Source organism: Antechinus flavipes, chromosome 6 (assembly GCF_016432865.1).
Source record: "Antechinus flavipes isolate AdamAnt ecotype Samford, QLD, Australia chromosome 6, AdamAnt_v2, whole genome shotgun sequence".
In the NCBI taxonomy this organism is placed as follows: domain Eukaryota; kingdom Metazoa; phylum Chordata; class Mammalia; order Dasyuromorphia; family Dasyuridae; genus Antechinus; species Antechinus flavipes.
Genome location: NC_067403.1, coordinates 159,172,744 through 159,197,127, shown reverse-complemented (window position 1 = coordinate 159,197,127; position 24,384 = coordinate 159,172,744). Strand labels below are relative to the sequence as shown.

Here is a 24,384-nt window from a genome sequence, read left to right as displayed (position 1 = left end):
TAGGGTTAACTCAAACCCAAGCCCAGCCCAGTCCCTCTACAGCTATTGGATTTATTCTGTCTGCCAGTTGCCACTCCTCCTGCTTCTCTTCCTAACCTGTAGAATTCACCTACTATTTGACGACAAATGTTTCCCACCTCCCTGACTCTCTTCTCATCTCCAGCATATTCAGCATTACCCTAGTTAAGCAGGTTCTACTCCAGCCCTTCCCACCATATCCTCTGTTAAGAGGTAATCACAGCTTCATAAAACGTACCAAATTTATTCCAAGAAAAATGAATAATGCATGTAAAACCCAGAAGAGTTCAGAATCTATCCATGCAAACGTTTGCATATGACAGTATGGTAAAAGGAGGAGAATAAAAACACAAATCTCTACCTACAGGGGCATGGCAGGGGAGGGAGAAAAGTAAAGGAAAGGTGGGAAAAGGATAAAACCCTTCCCAAAGGGGAGGAGCAAGGTAATGGCAGAAGTCTCCTTATTTTCTCTTGGGAACTTCTAGACTGTGAATATGGGATGGTATGCTTATCTCCCAGGTCCCAGCCCCACAAGTAATTTCTCAGCTTAGCTCAGGCTGACTTGTGTCTACCTTGACTCCCAGGAACACAGAGGAAGTCCAGTTTGGTGCTCAAATTATGTCATTGAGGCAGGGCTGGGGGACAGAGGGTGTGGTTTGTCCTTGGCACATTCAGGGCCTTGTGGTACTCTGGGTCCAGGGTTTATGGAAGTTATGGCAACTAAAAAAACAGGTCAGGGTTAACCTGTTAACCTCTGATATTCCCATTTGTGCATCACCTTTGTCCTAAACTCCTTTCTCTCATGCTTTTTCACACTACTTTCCCTGACATCCCTTCCAGCCCCAAAGCTGATTCTTCTCATTATCTCAGAACACAGAGGCACTCAAAATTCACCTTGGCTTCCTGCCACCTCCCTGTCCCCCCACCATTCTTTAGCTTTTTTTCCTTTGATATTCACTCAGGCAGATGTTTCTCCCCAGTTTAGGTTGTGGTGATCCCTACTTATTCTTTCTTCTGGAAGAGCCCAGCACCTATCTTTTATGTGAGAAAGTGCAGCATTCATGGTGATTTTGATTGTCTCTTTCTGTCTCTCTCTTTCTCTGTGTCTTGTCTTTGTCTCTTTTTGGGGAGGGGTGGGAACAGTGGAAGTTAAGTGATATGCCCAGGGTCCCACTCCTAGTAGGTGTCTGAGGCCAGATTTGAACTCAGGTCCTCCTGACTTCAGGGTCAGTGCTCTCTCCATTGTACCATCTAGCTGCTCCAACAGTGACATTCTATTAAATACCCTCACCTCCCAAATCTTCTTTTAGGACGGGCAGGTTGGCACTTTCCCCGGCATGAAGGGATAGTCACCCATTAGAATTCCTCATTACTCACAAACAACTAATGACCTCCTTGATTGTTAGAAACTGACATTTCTATATCATTCCATCTTTCTCTGGGTTTCACTTTTCCCAACTCCCAAAACTTCTCCAGGCTCTTAGCTCACTTGGCTCTGTTTTATTCCTTCTCATTTGCAGCCCCATCCCTAGAATTTCAATTCTCCCTGTCCTCAGCAGTCCTGTCCTGCCTCAGTTTGTTTCTTGGCAAACCTTATGCCTAGATTACTCCCGCTTTACTGCTATGGTTCTACACTATTATACTTATCAGATTGGCCAAACCAAAAAAGGAAAGACCAAAGTAAAATAGACACCTGTACTTCTAGTAAAGCTGATTTGCCCATTCTGGAAAGCAGTTTGGAACTGTGCTCCAAAAGATACTAAATTGTTTATTTGTCTTTGATTCAGCAATATCATTACTATGTCTTTACCTCCAAAAAAAAGATAGAGGGGGGGGGGGGGGTGTGAAACATGTTTAAAAATATTTACAGCAACTATTTTTATAGGGGCAAAGAACTACCCCCACCAGTTAGAGAATGGCTGAGCAAATTGTGGTATGTAACTAATGGATCCTTTTGTGCTATAAGAAATGATGAGACAAAAAACCTGGAAAACTTATGTGAATTGATAATAACATTATAAAGATATAAACTTTTAAAATTTTTTGAAAAAGTTAGGAATTCTGGTTAAAACAATGACTAATCATGATTCCAGATTATTGAAAAAGAACCATCCTACTCGTGTCTCAATAGGGAGATAAATGGACTCAACAATGAGATATGGTTTTAGACATGGCCAATGTGGGGCTTTTTTGGGAGGAGAAGGGAGAATGCTTGACAATTAATATTTTTACAAGAATTTTGTTTTGCTTTTTTTTTCCCCTAGTGTGGTATAGATGAGAGAGAAAACGAAATTTATTGAAAAAGTAAAATTACATTACAAAAGCAAAAAAGGAAATTAAAGCCATTCAACTTGAGCTTCAAAAATCCTTGCCATCTTGTCTCTGTTTTCTTTTCCTCTTAGTCTTTAACAATAAAATGGCCCTTCTCTTTCTCAAGACAGTCTCTCTTCATATACCCCTTTTATTGGTAGGGAGTAGGGGAAACAATTGGATTTAAGTGACTTGCCCAGCATCGCACAGCCAGTAAGTGACTAAGGCTGTCTTCAAACTCAGGTCTTCCTAATTTAGGGCATTGTGCTCTATCCACTGTACCACTTACCTGTCTTCATGTATTTTTGAGCCTGCTGTTTCCATTAACCTCCATCATCTACTGTCTCTCTAATCATCAAATTCTGACCCTAGGGTCCTTCCTAGCTGCCTTCAGACATGCCTAGATCTCCTATATTCTTTAAAAAACAAACTTCATTGGACCATAGTATCCCATCAAGCTATAACCCTGTGTCCTTTTCTTCCACTTTTGGACATTCTCCTAGAGAAAGGTGTCTACCTCACTGCCTCCACTTGGCTTTCTTCTGTCTCTTTCATACTTCATAATTTGGCTTCTGATGAAATCAGATGATTTCTGATTTTTAGTGATCTCTTCATTGCTGAATGTTTCAGAATTTATCCTTTTCAACCTCTCCTCCACATCTCATGCTGTTGACCATCCTTACCTTTGTGTATACTCTCTCTTCTCTAGGTTTTTGTCACATTGCTTTCTCTTGCTTCTCCTCCAGACAGATCTAACTTGCCCTTCTCCTTTCCATTTGTAACCTCTAGAATTTTCCCTTCCTTCAAGACTCAACTTAAGAACCACCTTTTATAAGAATCTTTTCTGTTCTTCCTAATGAGTTCCCTTGTAAAAGGAAATACCAGCTATCTTGTATTTAACTACTTTGCATTTATTCTCTTTATAGTTATTTTGTACATACACATATATACCAGCATACACATATATATGCACAGATCCTTTTCCAAAAGAATTTCTTATTTTTGATGTCCCCAGAATCTAATCTATAGTAGGTGTTTAATAAATGCTTGCTGCTGATGATGATTAAGAAGCCAGATGCTTGAAGAAAGATAACATACCAATTCCCTTTACTTCCAACATAAATCTTTTTTTTAATTATAGCTTTTTATTTACAAGATATATACATGGGTAATTTTTCAGCATTGACAATAAAACCTTTTGTTCCAATTTTTCCCCTCTTTCCCTCCACCCCCTCCTCCAGATGGCAGGTAGACCAATCAATACATGTTAAATATGCTAAAGTATATCAACATAAAATCTAAAAAATGTATTATTTAGTCAAAAACATGTTTATATGTTCTAGAAGAACTACTTTATACTTAATATCTTTTACCTAGATGCCAACTAATTTTTTTCTTTTATTCTTTTTTTTTTTTTAATAGTTTTTTATTTACAAGATATATGCATGGGTAATTTTTTCAGCACTGACCCTTGCAAAACCTTCTGTTCCAATTTTTCCCCTCCTTCCCCCTACCCTCTCCCCTAGATGGTAGGTAGACCAATACATGTTAAATATGTTAAAGTATCTGTTAAATATAATATATGTATACATGTCCATACAGTTATTTTGCTGCAAAAGAAAAATTGGATTTAGAAATAAAGCAAAATTAACCTGAGAAGGAAATCAAAAATGCAAGCAGATAAAAACAGCCAACTAATTATTTTCAAGTGGTATAACAAATGATTAGATTTGAGTATAAGGTTTATTATCACAAAGTAAGAATTATTGTTGCTCATTTTCATGAAACTTGTTCATTTTATGAAATAAGCTTTTATAGTCATTGCACATAAACAATGATAGGAAATAACAAAATGTAAGCATTTAAAAAATAGAGAAAGCTTTCTGAAATTGGATATTAAAAAGATTCATGTATATAATAAATGCTTAAGAGCAAAGCATTTTTAGACAATTATATAATTCATATGAGCTACAGAGAAATTTTATATAGTAAAATACACTCAAAATTATACAGATTAAGCTAGTGTTTTTGTCTGTTTTTTGGGTCTTTTTCTTGGAGCTTTTCAAACACTTCATATTGATAATGGTCTGACAATGTAATTTTTAATGAATCAGATTCATTGTGAATAAACTAATCAGTTTTAATTCAAATTACACTGACTCACAAACTTTGTAGAAAGTAAAAAAATTATGGACAGTGTTTTTTCTTTACTATTTAGGTCGTCAGCTTCTCATAAAAGCTGTCAACAGAGTCTGGACCGAATTGATACATAGTAAGAAACAAGCTCTGGAAGAACTTTTTAAAGTGACCCTACCTGTCAATGACCGGGGCCTGGTGGATATCACTGCAGCAAGACCTCTTATTGAAGAAGCTGGTTTAAAGTGCTGGCAGAACCATTTGGGTAAGAAGGCGTAAGATCTGGGATAGGCTCCAAGGCCTGGGTAAAAAGCTGTTGTGATTTGTCTCCTGTGATGATGCTTTCTACAAATTACAGTGGCATGTGTGGGAACTCTAGGTATGTAAACAAGATTCCCTAAAAGGATGTTATTCTATCAGTTGAAACCCAATTTTATACTTACTAGCACATTCAAATGTAAATAAATAATAACTACTTTAGCTTATTTGAGGAGGGAAGAAGGGGGAAGAGAGCACTGTTTTTTTAAAAACAATTTTTAAACTTTTTTTTTTTAAGTTCTTTAAAAACAAACACAAAAAACAGTGTATCATCTCTCAGTGAATCTCAGCCCATAGCATCTTCTTTTTCAACAAAAAGTACACTTATGCAGAACAATTGAACAGGTTCTCCCTGATCTGACAATACATGATTCATTCCATGCCTGCAGTTCACTAGCTTGCTGTTATCTTACAGGAGATATGCTTCACCATCAGTTATTTGAACTTATGATTGGCCACTACATTAATCAGAGTTTTGAGCTCTTTCAGTATTGTTTAATTTACATATTGTGGTCATTTTGAAAAATTTCATCTCAGTTCTGCATCTTTTCTTACAGGTTTTCCCAAAACTCTCAGTTCTTTATAATTTGTTATTGCTTATATTGCTTAATGTTCTATTATATTCATAAACCACAATTTGTGTAGACAAACCCTCACTCTCTGGTCACTCAGAGATTTCCTTCTAGTTCTTTGTTCTTAACATAGATGCTGCAATAGATATTTTTAAGGATCTTTCCCACTATGAGGAATGAGGAATATGCCTAATTAGCAATATTGTTGGTTTAACAGGTTTAGTTCAACTACTCAACAATTTAATGACTTTCTAGCGTAATTGCAAATTGTTTTTCATAATGGTTGGGCCAGTTCTTAGCTCCACCAGCAGTGTATTAGTATGCTTAGCTTGCTGTGTGACAGCCGTAGGAAATATATAGTTTTCAGAACTAAGAAAGTGATAGTTCTTTTCATCTTGCCTGGGTCAAGTGGATCTGTATTATTCTCTCTAGTGTCAGGCTCCACAGTTAGTGGCCTTGATAAATTGGAGATTATTGAGAAGAAAATGACCAACGTGGTAAAGTACCTTCAATTTATTTCATATGATGACTGTTTGAAACCAGGGACATTGAGAATGGGAAAGAGGAGAATTAGAGTACATGATATTTTCAGATATTTAAAGATATATCATGAGGAAGAAGGATTAGATTTGTTTTATTTGGCCTCAAAAGTATATGTAGCATATGATGAAGTATGGCGTAGTTTCTGAGCTCTCTATCAACTCTGAGGTTCTGTAACAGTATTTATCATGCTATTAGCTTGGATATTTTTGTTGTTTGGTTTATCCATCTCTTTGTAATCTCATTTGGAATTTTCTTGGCAAAAAAATACTGGTGTAATTTGTCATTTTTTTTTTTCTCATTTTACACTGAGAAGGCTTTGTTTGAAGTCAAGTAAAAAGTAAGATGGCTAAAAATGTTATAGTACATCAAGTTGCAACTTAATTGATTCACAAAATCAGTGATATAAGAAGCATAAATAAATAGAGCTTCCTAAATTTATAAATTCCTAAATTATTCCTAAATAAAGTCTTTATATACTGATGTGTAAGCAGAACAAAGGAAGTAGATGCATGTCAATAATACATTCACTTTCACTTGGAAGTCATTTTTTTCCATTTAAATTGCCAGTATTGTTTCAAATTGAGAGATCACAGTGTTCCTTTGGTATTATAAAACCATATACCTTTACAAACAAGCAAACTAAAACTCTTGGAGATCAAGTTACTTTTTTCAAGCTTTTAAGTAGAAGGAATTGATTATAATGATGGATTGCAGAGTTTCTCAAAAATGAGAAATAAGGAGAAAAAAACAAAAGATTGTAACCTGCTAAAGTGACTAAAGTGACAGATTTAAAAAGTAAAAATAATTTAATTGATAAACTTAGGTGCTATTTTTTTAAAATTAAGTAGGCAAACCACTATCTGTTCTAATTTTTAAAATGATAACAAATCACCAAAAACAAAAATTAAAAAGAGAACACTAAACAAAGGAAGAGGAAATAAAGGAAAATATTAGAAACTTTTGAGCAATTATACTTTCTTTCAGGTCCTTACTGATCCTTACTTTTAGAGTCTCAGGTGTGCATAACCTTTTGTCCAACAATTCCATCATTCTAGGTTCAACCCAAAGAGAGCATTAGCAGAAATAAAGGACTCATATATACTAAAATTTAGCAACATTTTTTTTTAATAGCAAAGAAATAGAAATGGTAGGTTTCAGATTTCAGGAATCATCCATGAAGATTGATGATAAAGCATGCATACCTCCCTCCTTCTGAGTGAAATGAAAGACTGTAGGTGCAAAACGGGACAGATATTTTCACACAAAAATATTTTTCCTGACTGTACTTGTTCTGTTACAAGAAAAGAAAAAGGCAGAGGAGGGGGTGCAGCATTCAGCATTACTAGTTAATAAAGAAATATCCAAACATAGCCTTTCATTACCTTAGAATTTTGGAAATGAGTAAGATTAATGCAACAACAACAGGCAATTAGATTAATGATCACCCCATTTTAGACTACACATGAAACACGACAAGCTTAAAACTCTGCTACCTATGATAAGCAATGCAAAATAACCTTAATCACATTTTAATGCTGCAGCCCATGAAAAGAAATGCATCAGTCGAGGAGAAGCTCTGGTGCCAAGCACACAGTCCAAACTGTCCCGAGTCAGCAGTGGCTTTGGCCTCTCGAAGTTAACAGGATCCAGAAGGAATCGAAAGGAGAGCGGTCTCAACAAACACAACCTCTCCACACAGGTGAGTTGTGGGTTCTGCTGGAAAGAGTCCTTGAGGTCAACAAAGCATAAAATGTGCATTGTCCTTATAAATGGCTTAAACTGAGCCATTTTTTTCTGATTCTACTTCAGGTGTTTCATAAAAGAATTAATTCAAAGTGACAGAACTTCTCATTTGCTCATATTTCATTGTGGGTATCAATTCTAGCATTCATGTTAAATAGGTAACAGCTCATAATTGTATAGCTTATAAGACCATTATCTTAATCTTCCTGGACATCTTGGCTGTCCCACTCAATATTTTTTTGACCCTAGTCAAATCACTTTACCTCTGGAAATTGTAGTTTACTCAACTATAAAATGAGAGGATTGAGTTTGTAGTCTCCCACTGTCTCTAAATCTTTGGTCTGCTCAGGGTAATATAGCTTCAAAATATACAGTGAAATGAAAAACTTAAGGAATAACATTTCTACACATTGACTTTTTCAAGGGACTAAAAGTTTTCCTTACTTACAGAGACTTAAAATCGACTAACATATCTTTTACTTGCTGTTATAGCTAGAGATGAAGCCAAAAAGTTGTGATTAATGTTTTTTGCCCAGTCATCCCAGCAACATTTCAGTCCAAAACTTAAGAGGCAACTAAATGGAATACTAAAAATTAATGAATATTTATCACACTAACTTAATTACGGTATTCTTTCTGTGCAAAATTTTAAATAGAATTTTAATTATCCTCATTTAAAATTATTTTAAATATCAATTAACTCTTTTGTACTATAATCTTTTTCTCTCCTTTCTCCGCTATTTCAACATTTTAGGAGATTTCCCAGTGGATGTTTACTCATATTGCTGTTGTCCGGGACTTGGTAGACACACAATATAAAGAATATCAGGAGGTAAGAATTTAGCATCATTTTTTTCAAATCATCACATTCAAATCCATGATAAGATAACTAGCCTAGCCTCTAGCTGTTAGTAATGATTTGGGGGAAATTTTGACTCTTCTCTAGGATAAACTGTATAAGAAACAGTAAATTAGACAGCTCTTGGGCTCAGCATTAATAACATTCTGTGTCCTATTTACCTGTTCCTTTCCTTTCCTTAAAAAGACATGATAATAAAGTTGGTACATACTTGATGCCTTCTAGCTTAACAGAAATATTATAAAGTAACATCAAAAGTGACCTAAAAGTTCTTTGAGCTTCTATAAAGAAATATAATGTCAATGGAATATCAATTTTATCATGTCCAAATTGTTTAATTTTTTTTTTTCATTTAATAACTTATCCTAAGTATTTGTGGTCTTTTTGAGGCAACTAGTAAATTTTAAAAATTATACTTCCTGAAATTTGTTGAGTACACCAAATTTTATATTTATATGAATGCAACATTAGATATTTAGTATATATTATATGGGAGACTAGGTGGTTCAGTGGATAGGAAACTGAATCTGGAGTCAGGAGGATCTAAGTTCAACTATGTCTTTGGACCTGTGCTAGCTGTATGACCCTGGACAAATCAGTAACCCTTTTTGCCTCAGTTTCCTCATCTGTAAAATGAGCTAGAGAATAAAATGCTAAGTCATTCCAATATCTTTGCCAAGAAAACTCCAAATGGGGTTGTAGAGAATTGGACACAACTGAACAATAACAGCACAATAATAAATACTTATTTTCAAAAATATTGTAAAAATCTTGCTATGTCATTTTGTGGTATCATGGCATTTAATCTTTTTTTTTTTATTTAAAATCAGATTTTTATAACACATCAAGAAGTATCCTATTCTAGATTGATGATTTGTAGACAATAAAACTCCAGTTCAAGTCAATAAATATTTATTTACACGTTTTTATTAAATACTTATTATATACTATGTATTTGTGTAGTGCCATATACTTTGAGTAGAAAGACAGAAATGAAATAGTTCCTGCTCTCAAGGAAGCTGCATTTTACTGTGGAAAACAACATATGTACATATGAATGCACAAAATCAATGCAAAGTTGTTTTTTTAGTGGATGGAGGGGAAGTAGTAACACTGGGATATCAAATGAGGCCTGCCAGATCATGAAGGACTTTCCAAATCTGACAAATATTTATTAAATGCCTATGGTAGGCAAGATCCCTTTTAGCGGACTGGAATACTAAGACAAACATGAAACTAGCCTCTGCCCTTCCCACATTGTTAGTTTTACATTTCACCGTACATTGAACCTGAAACTATGATATTAATTTATACAGATCAGTACATGACAAATGCAGGTGTATGTGTGGAAGAGAATGATCTCCTTTTTATACTTACTGAATTAGAGATCCCTGGGCAACATCTAAGTGGGAATACCCTCCATGCAGTTGATGATGCTCTCATGGTGAAGCCTGGATATGTGTAGAGATGAGAACTGAACTGATCTGCTTATCAAAAGAGAGTATGAGGGAGACCTGGGACATGGTATTCCAGCAAAAGAAGCAGAGAAGGAATAGTTAGAAAGGTAGGAGAGCAGCCAGGAGTATAATAAGAAGTTGTATAATAAGAAGAATGTATCCAGGAAAAGGATGTTCCCAAGAGCATCAGCATTTGATTATGACAGTTTGGATTATGTAAATCTGCTTAATTTCCCATACTGAAAATTGGTTTTACCTTGTTAATCAGTTCATATTCATTTCATTAAAATAAATATTACTTAGCATATGGCAGGTAGAAAGTATTTAGTATTACGTAATGTATAAAGAACTGTATTAGATGCTGTGGAAAATAGAAAGATAAATAAAAGTTGCTATTCTCCAAAAATTTTCCTCGTTATTTAGGGAATTGATAATTTATGTATACAAACAAATATAATTTGATGATCAGGGGTACACATTTATATTCTTTCCATGTATTCCTGTTATATCAATGTTTAATAGAGAATAGCAAGAAGTTTCACCTTTTTAATTATCTAGTCTGTTGACCAGAATCCCTTAATATATTTTCATGGCCATCTTCCAGTACCTTCTGGCAATTATTTCATAAGTTCTCAGGGTCATAATTTTAAAAGACTGCTTATTAGCCAGATTGCAAGATGAAAAACTTTCTCACTGCTATTGTCAGTGCTACTATGCCAGAAGAGATAGGTAGCTACCCTTCAACATCCAGAATGTATGCATTCATTTCAAACACCAGCCCCATCTGAATCTAAAATCTGTTCCTGTAATAAAGCAGATTTTTCTTTATTATGTCAGAACTTCAAAGAACTGTGTTGTTGTTCATTTGTGTCCCCTGGTCTTCCTAACCTGCTGCTCCCCTTTTTTCCCCTTGGTGCCTAACCCTTTTGTGATCACCTGTTCTTGATTAGGCTGGTCTTCAGATAATTTTTGATCTCTCTGGCATTTAAGGTCTTAGACCCTGGGATTCTTCTCTCTGCCATTCTGGCTTTATTTCATTCTACTCCCATGTATGGAATCTATGTTCTAGCCAAATTGTTTGCTGAATTTGATATTTCTGGAGATGCACAAACTACTGCTCATGTTTGTGATATACCTCCTCCTTTCTGTCTCTTAAAAAATTCTTTTCCTCATGTTTAAACTTGCTCCATGAAGTGTTTTCTTTTTCAGTTATTAGCACTATCACTACCCTCAGCTTTCCTCAAGTATACTTATTTGTGAATGTTTTTTCCACTTAGTAGAATGTAAACTTCTCAAGGGCAGGGGCTGTTTTGTTTTTATTTTTCCCTTCTGACTCAGTTCAAGTGGGCACTTAATAATTAACATTTGTTGAATCTTGTTTCCAGACTTGCATTTAAAGCTTTTTCCAGTTTAGTAGCCTTTGTAGAGCTTTATATAGTGAGGCAGCAGAGAAGCATGCATAAGTTTTCTTTGCCATATACTTGTAATGCAAATCCCTATATGTCATTAAAGCCAATTCTTCCATTCTCATAAAAGGTATATCTTGATTCAATCATAATTAAATAATTTTGGCAAAAACTAAGGCATCTCTTACTTGTAAATATGAACTTGTTTCTGAGCTACTTCTACACTCATTATTACTATTACTGCTTTTGATTGGTTACCACTTTGGAAATCTTCATATTCATAGCGTCAGCAAAATGCCCTGAAATATGTGACAGAGGAGTGGTGCCAAATCGAGTATGAGCTGTTGCGGGAGAGAGGTTTGTGGGGTCCTCCCATTGGCTCCCATTTGGACAAATGGATGTTGGAGATGACGGAAGGACCTTGCAGGATGAGGAAAAAAATGGTCCGCAATGACATGTTTTACAACCACTACCCCTATGTGCCAGAAATTGAACAAGAGACAAATGTGTTGGTGAGTATGCACAGTTCTATGTTTTATGATAACTGTTCAAATTTCACTTTTCTTTTGCAGTCTTTTTCAGATTATTATGTGAATTATTTAAATTAGCCTACCTGAAATCCTAACTTTGTTTTCATTGGCAGCTAGCTAATTTTCTCTCATTGGAAACTAGTTAGTGTATTTAAGCGATGGACAGAATTGAGAAATATAGTCATATCAGTACCATATTGTTTTATTGAACTGGTGATTTCATTGATTATTGGAAGTTTGGCACTTTCTTACAACTGATAGTCTTACGGAGTTGCCCGAATCACTGAGACCTGTGATAGGCTTACAGAATTGCCTAAATCACTGAGACCTGTGATTTTTCCAGATTCAGAAAGCCAATATGTATATGAAAGGGAACTTCTACTCCAGGCTCCCTTCAGAGCCCCTCTTTGCTAAAAATTCCACTTAAAAGATCATTTGCAGTTAAACTCCTTTATAAAGATGGGCATTTTCCTTCTAGAGCCTGATAGAGATTTCACCAATTAGAGAGTTAGAGCTAGCTACATTTTCCCTCAAGAGTTTTAATTTTTTTAAATTTATTCTGCACTTAACAAATATCCAAATGGCTTCTGGGCTTAGATACATTCCCAAAGAAAATAATCCTTTCATATATTAACATTGATTATAGGCCTGAGACTTTATAACAGATACTGTTATTTCACAGTTTTTTAATGTTTGTTTTCAATCTAATTTTATACTGCATCAACAAATGCAGACTACAGGTTTTCTATCTCTTAATTACTGGTAGCCAGCCTTCTAAGAATGAGCCTCTGAAAATTCACTAACCTGTTTTTTGATAGACCTATCTACATTTGAAATCTTTCTTGCCTGAGAGAACTTACTGAACTTGGTGCTCTGCTGGAAATGCCGTCAAAATCCTGGGTCACACCCAGAGAGACATCAAGGGGTGAATTTTAGGGTAGATATCAAATATTTTGCCTGTGTCACCGTGCTCTAGTTACTCACGTTTTCAACCCATTGGGATCACTACTTACAGCCAACAAAATCTTCAGGCATTCTTATTCTGGAATTAAAGTCTATGGTTTAGCTCTAACCTCCCTTCCCACAATCATTTCTCCTTCATGGGCAGATAGGCAGCACAATGAATAAAGTACTTGGCCTGGAATGAGGAAGACTCATTTTCCCTGAGTTCAAATCTGGCCTCAAACATTGGGCAAGTCACTTTATTCCTGTTCACCTCAAATTTCCTCATGAGCAGCAGAAGGATATGGCAGAACCCTATAGTTTCTTTGCCAGACAATCCCAGTTAGGGATACAAAGAGTTGGACAGGACTGAACAAATCTCCTTTATATACTATACATCCTGGAGCTACTCATTACTCTGCAGTTTTGTGAATAAATCCCATCATCTCATCCTGCTCTCATGCCCAAAACACTCCCATCCTTACCTCCATCTCCATGTATTGACATGGGCCCAGTCATAATGCTGCTATCTCACTAAATGTGTTGCCCTTTTCTACGTAATTTTTTTCCAGCTTCCATTGTGTTTCCTTACATACAAACCTCATCCTCCTTTTAAATGGTAAACTTCTTGAGGGCAGAAATGTTATTTTCCGTTTTTGTATTGTTGAGTTGGATTGAAACAGTATATGCATCCATATTCCATGCTTTTTCTACTATGTCACAATTGCCTTTTATTTTGGAAGTGCATAGTTTCCTTTAAAGTATAATTTACTAAATTTGTACTGAATATTTGTCCTAAATCCATATCTGAAGTTCTGAATGTGCTCCACTGGGTTAGTCTTTACGTTGAACTGAGAATACCAATGGTCTTGTAAGTCACTGAGTCTTATTAAGCTTTTTTTTTCTTTAGCCAGGTCTCATCTCACATAGACTGAGAGTACAGTGGTCACTTGCAGATTATATTCCCCTAGTGATTGGCACAGGAGCATTGCCTTGTCCTGTTTAAAACCTGGGCTTGTTCAACCCTCTTAAGGTAGCTCAATCCTCCCTTTTTTTTCAATCCTAAGGGATCACCATTTTAGTAGTAGCCTTAATGTGGACAACCACAAACCCTAGACAGATCCATTAGCAGGTTTTAGTAGTAGGGATTACAAGCATGGCAATCTGCATATGCAAGGTTAGAATAAAAGGGTATAGAAGCAGTGTTTTATGTACATCTCTAGCTCACTAATTTTGTTGCTGTGAGCTATGTATCTGTAATATAGTTATATAAAAAGTTCAAGTGACAGTTTGTGGGTAATCATTTTATTAATAATGCTATCCAGAATTAATAAATGGGGTCCATGGCACTCTCGAATGTCATAGAGACCCCCTCATGGAACTATTCAGCATTTATATGACTTTAGAAGTGTGTGTGTTCCTGAGGATGGCAGTGGACTCTAATTAGTTAATAACTGATGAAAAAATGAATGTTATAATAAGATATAGATTTATTCTAATGATGGTTTGGGGGACGTTTGAAACAGAGTTATCAAAGAGACTTATCTATACTTATGTCATCCCATCCAGAATAATCTGGACAACAGAGGGCATTCACTTATAACCAGGCCTTTTTAACCATCTGAGTAAAATACAATGAGCCAAAATCTATCAGTTTACCTAAACTAAAATTTCTTTACATTTTGATCAAACCTGAGTTTTCTAGTTGGATCAGTTTTGCCTAAGATTTCATCTCATTATGAACCCAGTACTTCAACAATCACTTTAATAACCCATAGGGTCTGATTTCTAAATGAGGAAAGGAAAGGGAAAAATGTGAGTCTTAGTTCAGTAACTGGCTGTTAATATAGGGGAGAAATGAATAGCTCCTGCATTTTATGTCGTAAAACACAATTCAAGTAATATATAAAATTATACTCAAGTTTCTGTAGCTTCCTTTTAGTTTTGTTGGATTTTATTTTTTCAGTTTGTGCATTGAACGCTTGATGTTGCTTTCTTTCTGGCAGCAAACATTTTGTGCCAAATCATTCCAGAAAAGATAAATTAGTAAGAAATTAATTTCCTAGGAGTAAATGCTTTGTTTTGTTATTCATTGGTAAAAATTTTATTTTATTGCTTGTTTCATTAGCTCTTTTTTATTAGAGTTACTGTATTAGCATTGCACTTAACAGAATGTTGGATTTAGCATCAGAAAGACTTGTGTTCAAATTCTGCTTCTGATACTTTAATTAGCTGTGTGATCTGAACAAATCACATACATAGTAGCATAAATTTAGAACTTGAAAAAGGACCTTAAATACCTTTGAGTTCAAGCTCCTTATTTTAAATGACTTGCCCAACAGTCCACAGCTAGAAAGTTTCAAAAGCAGAATTTGATTCTGGTTTTCTCTGAGCTTTAGATTTATTCAGATTTCTCATCTGTAAAACGAGGTTGAAAATATTTGTACTATTTATGTATGAAGTTTATTTGAGTCTCAAATGACATAAGTGAAGAGCTTTGCAAAAACTTGTGTTGTAGTGAAGAGAAAGCTGGCCTCAGAGCCAGGCACACCTAGTTGACATTCTGACTATATGATTCTACACAAGTCACATAACCTCTTACTACCCTGCCTTCAGTAGCTCTCTCAAGCTACAAGTTGCAGAGAAAGTGCCAACCTGTAATAGTGAGAGTTTCCTCATCTGGGAATTCCATGTATAAATGAAATCATAAGTCCAGTCTTGATCTCTATATAAATCCCTATGAAATTGTCAGTTGTTACTGTTATATATTCTCAATTAAGACAGTTCTACTTGCTATCCACCTGCTTCACATCAAATCTACAGATAGAAGATTTTATCAAGGCTTAAAGTTTTATAACTCTCTCTGGCAACATTTTCTCCAAATGTGGTGCACAAACTGGTGGAAATCCCTGAGGCCCTTTCAAGGCATCTAAGAGATTAAAAAAAATTTTATAATTATACTAAGATATTATTTACCTCTCAAAATATTCTTTTAACTACACATGTATGCGGCTGTATTTTCTTTATGTACTTCAACCATTTCACACTATTTTTTGTTTCAGAAAATATTATTTTTCATAAAAATATATAATTATGGTTACATGTAATGGGTATGTTGTTGTTTTCAAATGAATAAATTTTTTTTTTTAATTTTTCAGTTAATTTTAATGTGACAAATGTCTATATAAAGTTCACATAAACAAAAACTTTATTTGGTGTTCAGTAATTTTTTAGAGTATTAAGAGGTCCCAAAACTAAAAAGGTGGAAATCATCTACTCTATGGATTTCAGTTAGATGACACTGACTAGAACATGGAACCTGGACTCTAGAGGCCAAATTCAGATTCCAGTTAAAATGCTAACTCTATTACCTTTAGCAAGTATGTAATCTCTTTTGCCTTAGTTTCCTCATCTGTAAAATGGAGATAATAATAGACCCGTCATATCAAAGTTGTCATGAGAATTAAATGAGGTAATAAGTATTAAGCCACATGCAAAGGGATGTGTGTGTGTGTGTGGGTGTGTGTGTGTGTGTGTGTGAGAGAGAGAAAGAGAGAGAGAGAGAGACAGAGAAAGTTCAAAGAATTTGTATTGATCTTAAGCAGTGGTAGATATTATGTTTTTTCTTGAATTATTATGTGTCATTCATAAAGTAGTCATAAAATGCAAAATTTCATCATGTCAGGCAATTTAGACTTGAAAATTTACTTTCTTTGAGTATATAGCTCATATCTAGAATATGTTAGGTCATGTTCACCAGTAACTCAAGAAAACCTTGCTGTAATGTATATAACCACACACACACACACACACACACACACACACACACACACGATTTTTTTTTCTGATCTCTTTGTACTTAATCCCCTATTTTCAGTCTGCCACCCCAAGTAAGCAGCTTGACCCTCCTGATGATACCATTCCTCAAAAGGTAAAGCATACAGTACCATAAAGAATGTCAACTACATACACAGTCTTTAATGCATGATAGACCAGACTAACTTAAAAGATTGGTTTTCAAAGTTGCTTTTTCAATAAATACTTTTAAGGTTTAAAGATTTAGTACATTCATGCTAAAATATGTTCTTTTATCCTTTGCCAATCTTCCTAATCATTTCTGTAGAATTTATATGTTGCTCACTAACAGGCTAAACTTTCACTGCTAATAATAAAACTTATATTGGCTTTAGTAATTGGTTATGGCTTAATAAATGTTATTTACTCAGTAATTTACATAGAAGAAGGAACCTTATAAAATCCAAGATTTTTTTGGGGGGGTGGAGGGGGGGACGAGGGTAGAGAGAAAATGTAGAAATAGAAAAGCCCCCCAAAGAATATTATTTATGAGAAATAATGGACCTATTAAAATTTAGGACTGAAGTAAAAAGTACAAGTTATTCTCTGTTGACCAATTGAACATTTTGGATGCTTCTCAGAAAATATTATAACATCTCAAAAGTATTTAGAGAAAGATTTTATTAGATTGAATTACAACTCTGTGCAGTAATCCCTTAAGTACTGTTTTACATCTATATATTCACTAAATCTATCTTCATTTATTTTGAAACAAGTACTTTAGTACCCCTACTTTTTAAAAGGATCTTTTCCCTATAAAAAAAGAGACTTATATTAGTCTTCTCAATTTTCACTGTTACAGAATTCTTAGGAGACTTTCCATTAGTTGGCTTTAATTCCGAGTTTTATATTTTAATGTTTTACATATTTTAATTTTATACTATTTATTTTCTATTCTCTGCTTATCATTCTTACTCTTTATTTAAAATGTATTCCCTGATATTGTTGATATTGATTTTTTTAAAAGACAGTTTTCTATATCATAACTGTCTTCATTTTGAGAAACACATTCCAAATAAAATTACTTTTTTTCAGTTAAATTTTATATTAGCAATTAGATAGTGTGAGCAAAAAAAGTTTGCTTACTGTAATCATAGCAGGACAGATCATTGCCATATTTATGCAAAAGCAGAGAGCATCATATCACATCATATTTAGTTGCAGATTGAGTAATATATAAAAATTGTATTTGTTTATGCAAAAAGAAAGAAGATATAACAAATCCATTTTAGAAATGTAGATTCTAGAACTTAGTTCCCATTTCAAACTTATACTTCAAGTAGTGGAGATAACTCTTGATCCGAGGTATTTGTACTCTGTTTTAGCTCTATCCACAGAAGTATGAATGTGGAGACATATGAACCCTTCCCTTCAGTGGGTATGATCTTGGTGTTTAATATAATATCACAGGCTATCTCAGACTCTTATCTCATGTTGTCTGTTTTAAAGGGGAAATCTTAATATGGCAAATAAAGAATCATTTTTAAATAAAAGGGAAATGTGCCTCTCCTTGTAATGTAATATGTCTTGATTTCATGAGACAGGAACAAAAATACTAGAACAAATTCAATATAATGTAATGTATCCTACAGCTCACCTCTATATTCCTTGTTCCTTCTAATTATATGAAAACCTATTTAAATTATAAATTAATTCATAAACCATATGTCTTATTTAACATGGTCATAGGAAATGAGACAAGTTGCATTTAATTTTGTTTCATAAATAAAGCAATCCTTTACCCAATTGATTGTTCAGAAAGAATATTAGACAAAGAGATGGAAGGTATTGAGCATGGTATTGGTACTTCCATAGGAATACTGTAAATGGATGCTCAGTTGAGAAGATCAGCTATTATAGAATTTGTGATTTTACAGTGGGGTTTTCTTATAATCTAAAGTCCATAATTACTTTATTGGAAAATAGTATTAGTTAGGATAATAATATTATGTAGAGTATATCTGAACATATGATCTTGGAAGAAGAGTTATTCCCATGAGGAAACTTAGAATAATAGAGAGACTGCCTTAGAATCAGGACAACCTTATTTTAAGTTTCATCTTAATATATAGTAGTTGAATGAGTATAAGCAAATTATTTGATTTCTCAGTGAAGGGTGTTCCTTGAGATTATAAAATAAGAAGCAAAATGAATCAAGATCATTGGAAGGATTTCCACATTGGTAATGCCCCCACCAAAGAAATCACAATTCCAAATGAAAAAAAAAAAAAAATAAATCAACCATATAGTCAGAAACTGTACTCTGTCAACTCAAAGAATACATAGGATTTGTATAAGTGAAAAAGAAAAGTAAGAACATGGCAAGTAAAAGAGATCCTAGGAGTGAAAGCATGAGATAGATAGTTCACATAAGTTTTTCAACTGATATTTATTGGTATCCACTATTTCCTTGGGGCTGCACAGCCACAAGATGAAGATCAGTGCACAAATACCCAGGGAACAAATATGCCAGACCAACCAAGGTCAGTGACCACCCCCAGAGGCACAGCTAGTAATGGAACTTGTCCTTAGCACAGTGGCCCTATAGGGTTCAGGAACTAAGAATGGAGGTAAAGAATTACAATGTGAATACCTAAAGAAATGAATCAAGAAGTTTAAAAAAGATTAAATAAAGGCTTTGGAGAAAAGAATTGGATATGAAATAAATAGCTCTGAACATAAAATATTAAAAACTTATCCAAGTAGCAGATTTCCTGAACATTATAGCAGATCAAAAAAGGAATGAGTGATTTTATGAGACAAAAACAAAAATATTAGAACAAACTCAAAAAAGAAAATATAAAAATCTCTGCTTTCCAAAATAACTGACCTGAAAAATAGGTTAAAAAAAAAAAATTAAGACTCAGTGGACTTCCTGAAAGCCATGATAAAAGGAAGTCTACATACTATATTTTAAGAAATTATAGATGACAAGTGCCCAAGATATATTAGAACTAAGAAAACAAAGTAAAGATAGAAAGAATTCATCAATCACTCCTTAAAAGAACTCCGGAAGGAAAATTTCTGGGAATTTCATGACCAAAACCCAGAGCTTTCGCCACATAGTTTAACAGGACTATATGACCAGAAAGATTCTACTCCAAAACAGAAAATTTGGAATATTTCAAAAGGCAAAGAATAGGGACTTAAGACTAAAAATAACTTACCTTTTAAAATTGAATATAAATCTACAGAGAGGGAAAAAATGGATCCAATGGAGTGGAGGACTGTCAAGCATTTCTAATTGAAAGATTAGAGCTAAATAGGAAATTTGAAATACAAACACAAGATTCCAGAGAAACCTAGAAAGTTAAATTTATGGATACATAGTTGGAAGGAGCCATATATGAGGCAGTGCAGTGCAACAGAATAGTGTGTAATACAGAAGAGGGAGTTTTTCTGATGTTTCCTATTGCTAATCACAATTTCTGAGGGTAGAGAACTATTGATATTTTTATCATTTCCCAATATTTGATTAACTTGTAAAAGTATTCATGTATAAAGTTATAATACAAAAGATACAAAAAGAGCTCATTTACAGGACATGAATTTGGCCATAGTTAAGGCAAGTGCACACTTCCTCTTGACAAAGAAAATTCTATACTTATCAGTTACTAACGTCTGGGAACTAGGTTACATAAAATTATATAGCACTTCCGCCTCAATAAATTTATATTTCCAATGCTTATCTTGTTTCATAAAAAGATGCTTTAATGAGCCTTTCTATTGATTATTTTTTAGAAGCCTGCTCGATACCGGAGAGCAATCAGCTATGACAGTAAGGAATACTACATGCGCCTAGCTTCGGGAAATCAAGCCTTTGTCCAAGATGCCATTGTAGAAAGTTCTGAAGGCGAGTCTACACAGCAGGAGCCAGAGCATGGGGAAGACACAATTGCCAAAGTTAAAGGTCAGGCTGCCTCTTTGATCATTTGCATCCTTTAGGTTTTCATGAGCTACTTGACTTTGATTCTTTTATATTAAAACATGAAGAAATAGGGATAGTAGAGAGCCATGATTAATTGAATAATCCTGAGATAACTTAGGAATAATTACTTGTTTCAGGACTCTCTGCGCCAAAGGTCTCAGAGGATCTGGCATCATTTGTTTTCTGATGTGTGTTATTTGCTAGCTAGCTATTTGATAGCATCCATAGTTCATCCACCTTGGTATCACATTTCAGGGCAATTAGTTATTTTCACCTGACAATCTTAATAACAGTTTCTAGGTTTATCACTGATGTGTTGTAGCCAAAAGGAATTGATCATCTAACTTCAGAGTCTGAAGAGATATCCTAAATTTTTATAACCAGAAATTTCCTTAAATGGCTAGAATTAGCAATCATGAAAACAAGTGGGGATGGTTTTGACCTACAGGCTTAATGTGAGTCAACAATGTGATATGGCTGCTGAAAAAACATGTGATTTGCAGCAGAATTAGTAGAAATATAACTTCAGATAATAGTACCACAGAATTCTCCCCTTTTCAGACCTCATATGGGATCTTATCTGGAGACCATGATTTAAGAAGAATATTGATAAGCTAGAGAGGGTCCAGAGGAGAATCATCAGGATGGTAAAGGGCTGTGAGTTCATGTCATACAAAAACTGGTTGAAGACACTATATATTCACAGCTTAAAGAAGACTGGTGAGCTCCAATACTCACCTTCAAATAAGCAAAAGACCAAAATGTGGAGAAGGGAATGAGACTTCATTCTGTTTGATCCTATAAGTCAGACCCAGGAGCAATGGGAGGAAGCTACAAAAAGGGAAGCTTATTTCAATGTCAGGGGTACTTCCTAACATTAGTTGTTGGAATCCTTACTAACTGCTAACTAATTAGAGTTGATCTAATCTTACAAGAAGATGTTTTGGCCAGAACCTGAAACTAGGTACTAAGTAGAACTAATCAATACAAGGCTTGTGTTCACACCTTTACTCATTGGAGTTCAATGAGTTCATACCTCCCTTGAAGCTCTTTGGGCCAAAGAGCACTATGGGAGAAAACCCATAATCCCTCTCTCTGGAAGGAGCATAAATAGGCCAATGGGCCAGTCGAAGAAGTTCTTCAGAGGAAGATGCTACAAGTCGAGATTTCACTGGAATGACATGAAGACTGGAGCTGGCTGGAGGCTGAAGAAAGCAGAGGCAGAGGCTGAAGGACCAGACCTTTGGATTTAAAGACATTTGGAGAGAGCTCTTGGAACCAAGCAGAGAGATAGGCCTCTAAGCTAACCGGGCTATATTGGAGATAATAAAAGATCTGAACTTTTATCACCTGGCTGCGTTTTGAGAAGAAAAAGATTACAACATTTTGGCGCCCTGAATGTGGGACAAACAGACCCCTCAGTGGATTTCAGTGGAAAAGCTCCGATCCGGATTCAAGTGGAAAAGCTCCGATCCTGATTCAAGTGGAAAAGCCTCTGATCCTGATCCAGTGGAAAAGACTCTTCAACCCAGAAATTAGGGTGAGTGCAACAAAGAAATTTTGTTAGAAGAGTTAAAGTAGAATTTCAGCTAAGATGGACAGATATTTAGAAAACAGCCTGTTTCTGTTCAAGGAAAATGTTTAGAGAGCATTGTCAAAGTTATGGAAAGCCAAGGTTTAATTATAAGTTTACAGCAAATCACTGAACTTTTACAAACTGTAAAGGACATATGTCCTTGTTTCTCTCTTGATAAGGAATTAGATCTAAATGAATGGAAATTGGTTGGAGAGGATCTTTGTCAATTCTATGATAAAAATGGGCCTAACTCAATAATTAATACATATAATGTAATACAATTGGCTATAAGAAGTTATTTAAGTGATAGAATAATGAAAAGGAAAGTACAGGAGGAAGAAGTGCCAACTTTACTAGGTGAAAAGGAGGACAGATCAGATGAGAATGGAGTTAATTACAATTCTGAGTATGATACTTCACAGCAGGAGGAATTAGGTGATTCCACATCTCATGACCCTCCCTCCGCAATTAACCCTTCATGGGTGGAACAAGGGGGAGGGAGAGAGACAGAAACACAGTCAGCTTCTCCTGTAAAGCAGAATTTAACAAGATTAGAAAAAGCATTAATTAAGGCAAAAAATGAAGGAGAAGATATATCTGATTTTATAAATGCATATCCTGTGATTGAAGAGCTCAACTCCTCAGGTCAAAAAGAGAGAAAATACACTGCTTTTAATTTGGGAAAAATTAAAGATTTGAAAAAGGGTTGCACTCTTTATGGGGCTACATCATCTTATGTGAAGATGTTACTAGATAATTTGTCTTATGAAATCCTAACCCCAAATGACTGGAAATCCATAACAAAAACTTGTCTAGAACCGGGACAAAATTTATTGTGGCTTTCGGAGTTTCATGAATTATGTAGGATTCAAGCCCAACGCAATAGGCAAACAGGAGCTATTGTACAAGTTGCTTTTGACCAACTAGCTGGTGAAGGTCAGTATGCAGAGAGTTCAGAACAGATTTATTATCCCATTACAGTGTATGAGCAAATTTCTAAGGCTGCAATAAAAGCTTGGAATTCTCTCCCTGGACAGAAAGATGGAAATAATGCTTTCACAAAAATAGAGCAAGATCCCAATGAACCTTTTGCAGATTTTGTGGGACGTTTACAAACAGCTGTAATAAGAACCATTGGAAATAATACAGCCACAGAAATAATGACTAGACATTTGGCTAAGGAAAATGCCAATGAGGTTTGCAAGAGAATTATATGGGGGCTAAACAAAAATGCTTCTTTAGAGGAGATCATTAGACGCTGTGCCACAGTGGGCACAAATGCTTATTATACCCAGACTATGATGAACATGGAAAGACAAGGTCCTTCTTGGCAAAGGAATTATAGAGAAACTCGTCGATGTTTCCAGTGCGGAAAAATTGGACATCTAAGAGCCCAATGTAGAAATGGAGATAAAGTGAGAAGACAGGGTGAGAGAAAACCCAAAACCCCATGTCCAAAATGTAACCAAGGCTTTCACTGGGCTTCTAAATGTATATTGACCCAGAAGAATGAGAGGCAAGGCCCAGCTCCAAAGTATCAATCAAAGGACAGGTGGGGCATGATAGCAGCTGAGGTTACACCCAGAGAGACTTTAGAAATTCAGAACTCTGATGTCATCAACCAACAGAAAAGCAATCAGGATTACAGTTGGGAAGAATACAGGCCTTTTAAGACAACAAGACAATATCCAATGCAAACAACTCCAATGTAATTACCAGATGATGAGGAGAAATCCCAAACTTGGTAAATAGAAGGGAATTAGATTAACTGTTTGGGGAAGAGGATCTGCTTATATTTCCACAGATGAAGAAAGAATCAGATAGCTGACAATGAGACTGTCAAAAGGATTCTTAAAATCTTCAGAAATCATTGGGTTCCCTGAGATGAAAAATTGTTGATGAGACTTTTTGCAGTACTTCAGAGCTTACAGGAATTATTAGATTCCTGGCACATGAACTCATGGACAATGAATTGCTTATGGACTATTTCTAGGACTTATGGACATGTGTAAATTTTCAGGTTGATTTATGTTGTTACATTACTACTAGCCTGTGTTATATTGCTATGTGCTTATGTAAATTATGTATAATGCCTCCCATATTGATGGATTTATGTATACCATGTATATCTGTTACAAAGTTCTGGCCCATATTGATGGATTTATGTGTACCCCCTCAGAAACCCCCTATG

The 24,384-nt window shown here is 35.0% G+C and overlaps 1 protein-coding gene across 1 annotated transcript in view; it reads left to right on the top strand.

The window, feature by feature from the left end:
• The window catches only part of WDFY3 (WD repeat and FYVE domain containing 3), a 316,134-nt gene that overhangs the window by 233,222 nt on the left and 58,528 nt on the right, over positions 1–24,384 (top strand). The window contains exons 39-44 of the mRNA XM_051965853.1: positions 4,547–4,729; positions 7,439–7,596; positions 8,395–8,472; positions 11,647–11,874; positions 16,712–16,765; positions 20,431–20,599. Coding sequence (XP_051821813.1) covers positions 4,547–4,729; positions 7,439–7,596; positions 8,395–8,472; positions 11,647–11,874; positions 16,712–16,765; positions 20,431–20,599 — 870 coding nt within the window. The remainder of the gene's footprint in view (positions 1–4,546; positions 4,730–7,438; positions 7,597–8,394; positions 8,473–11,646; positions 11,875–16,711; positions 16,766–20,430; positions 20,600–24,384) is intronic.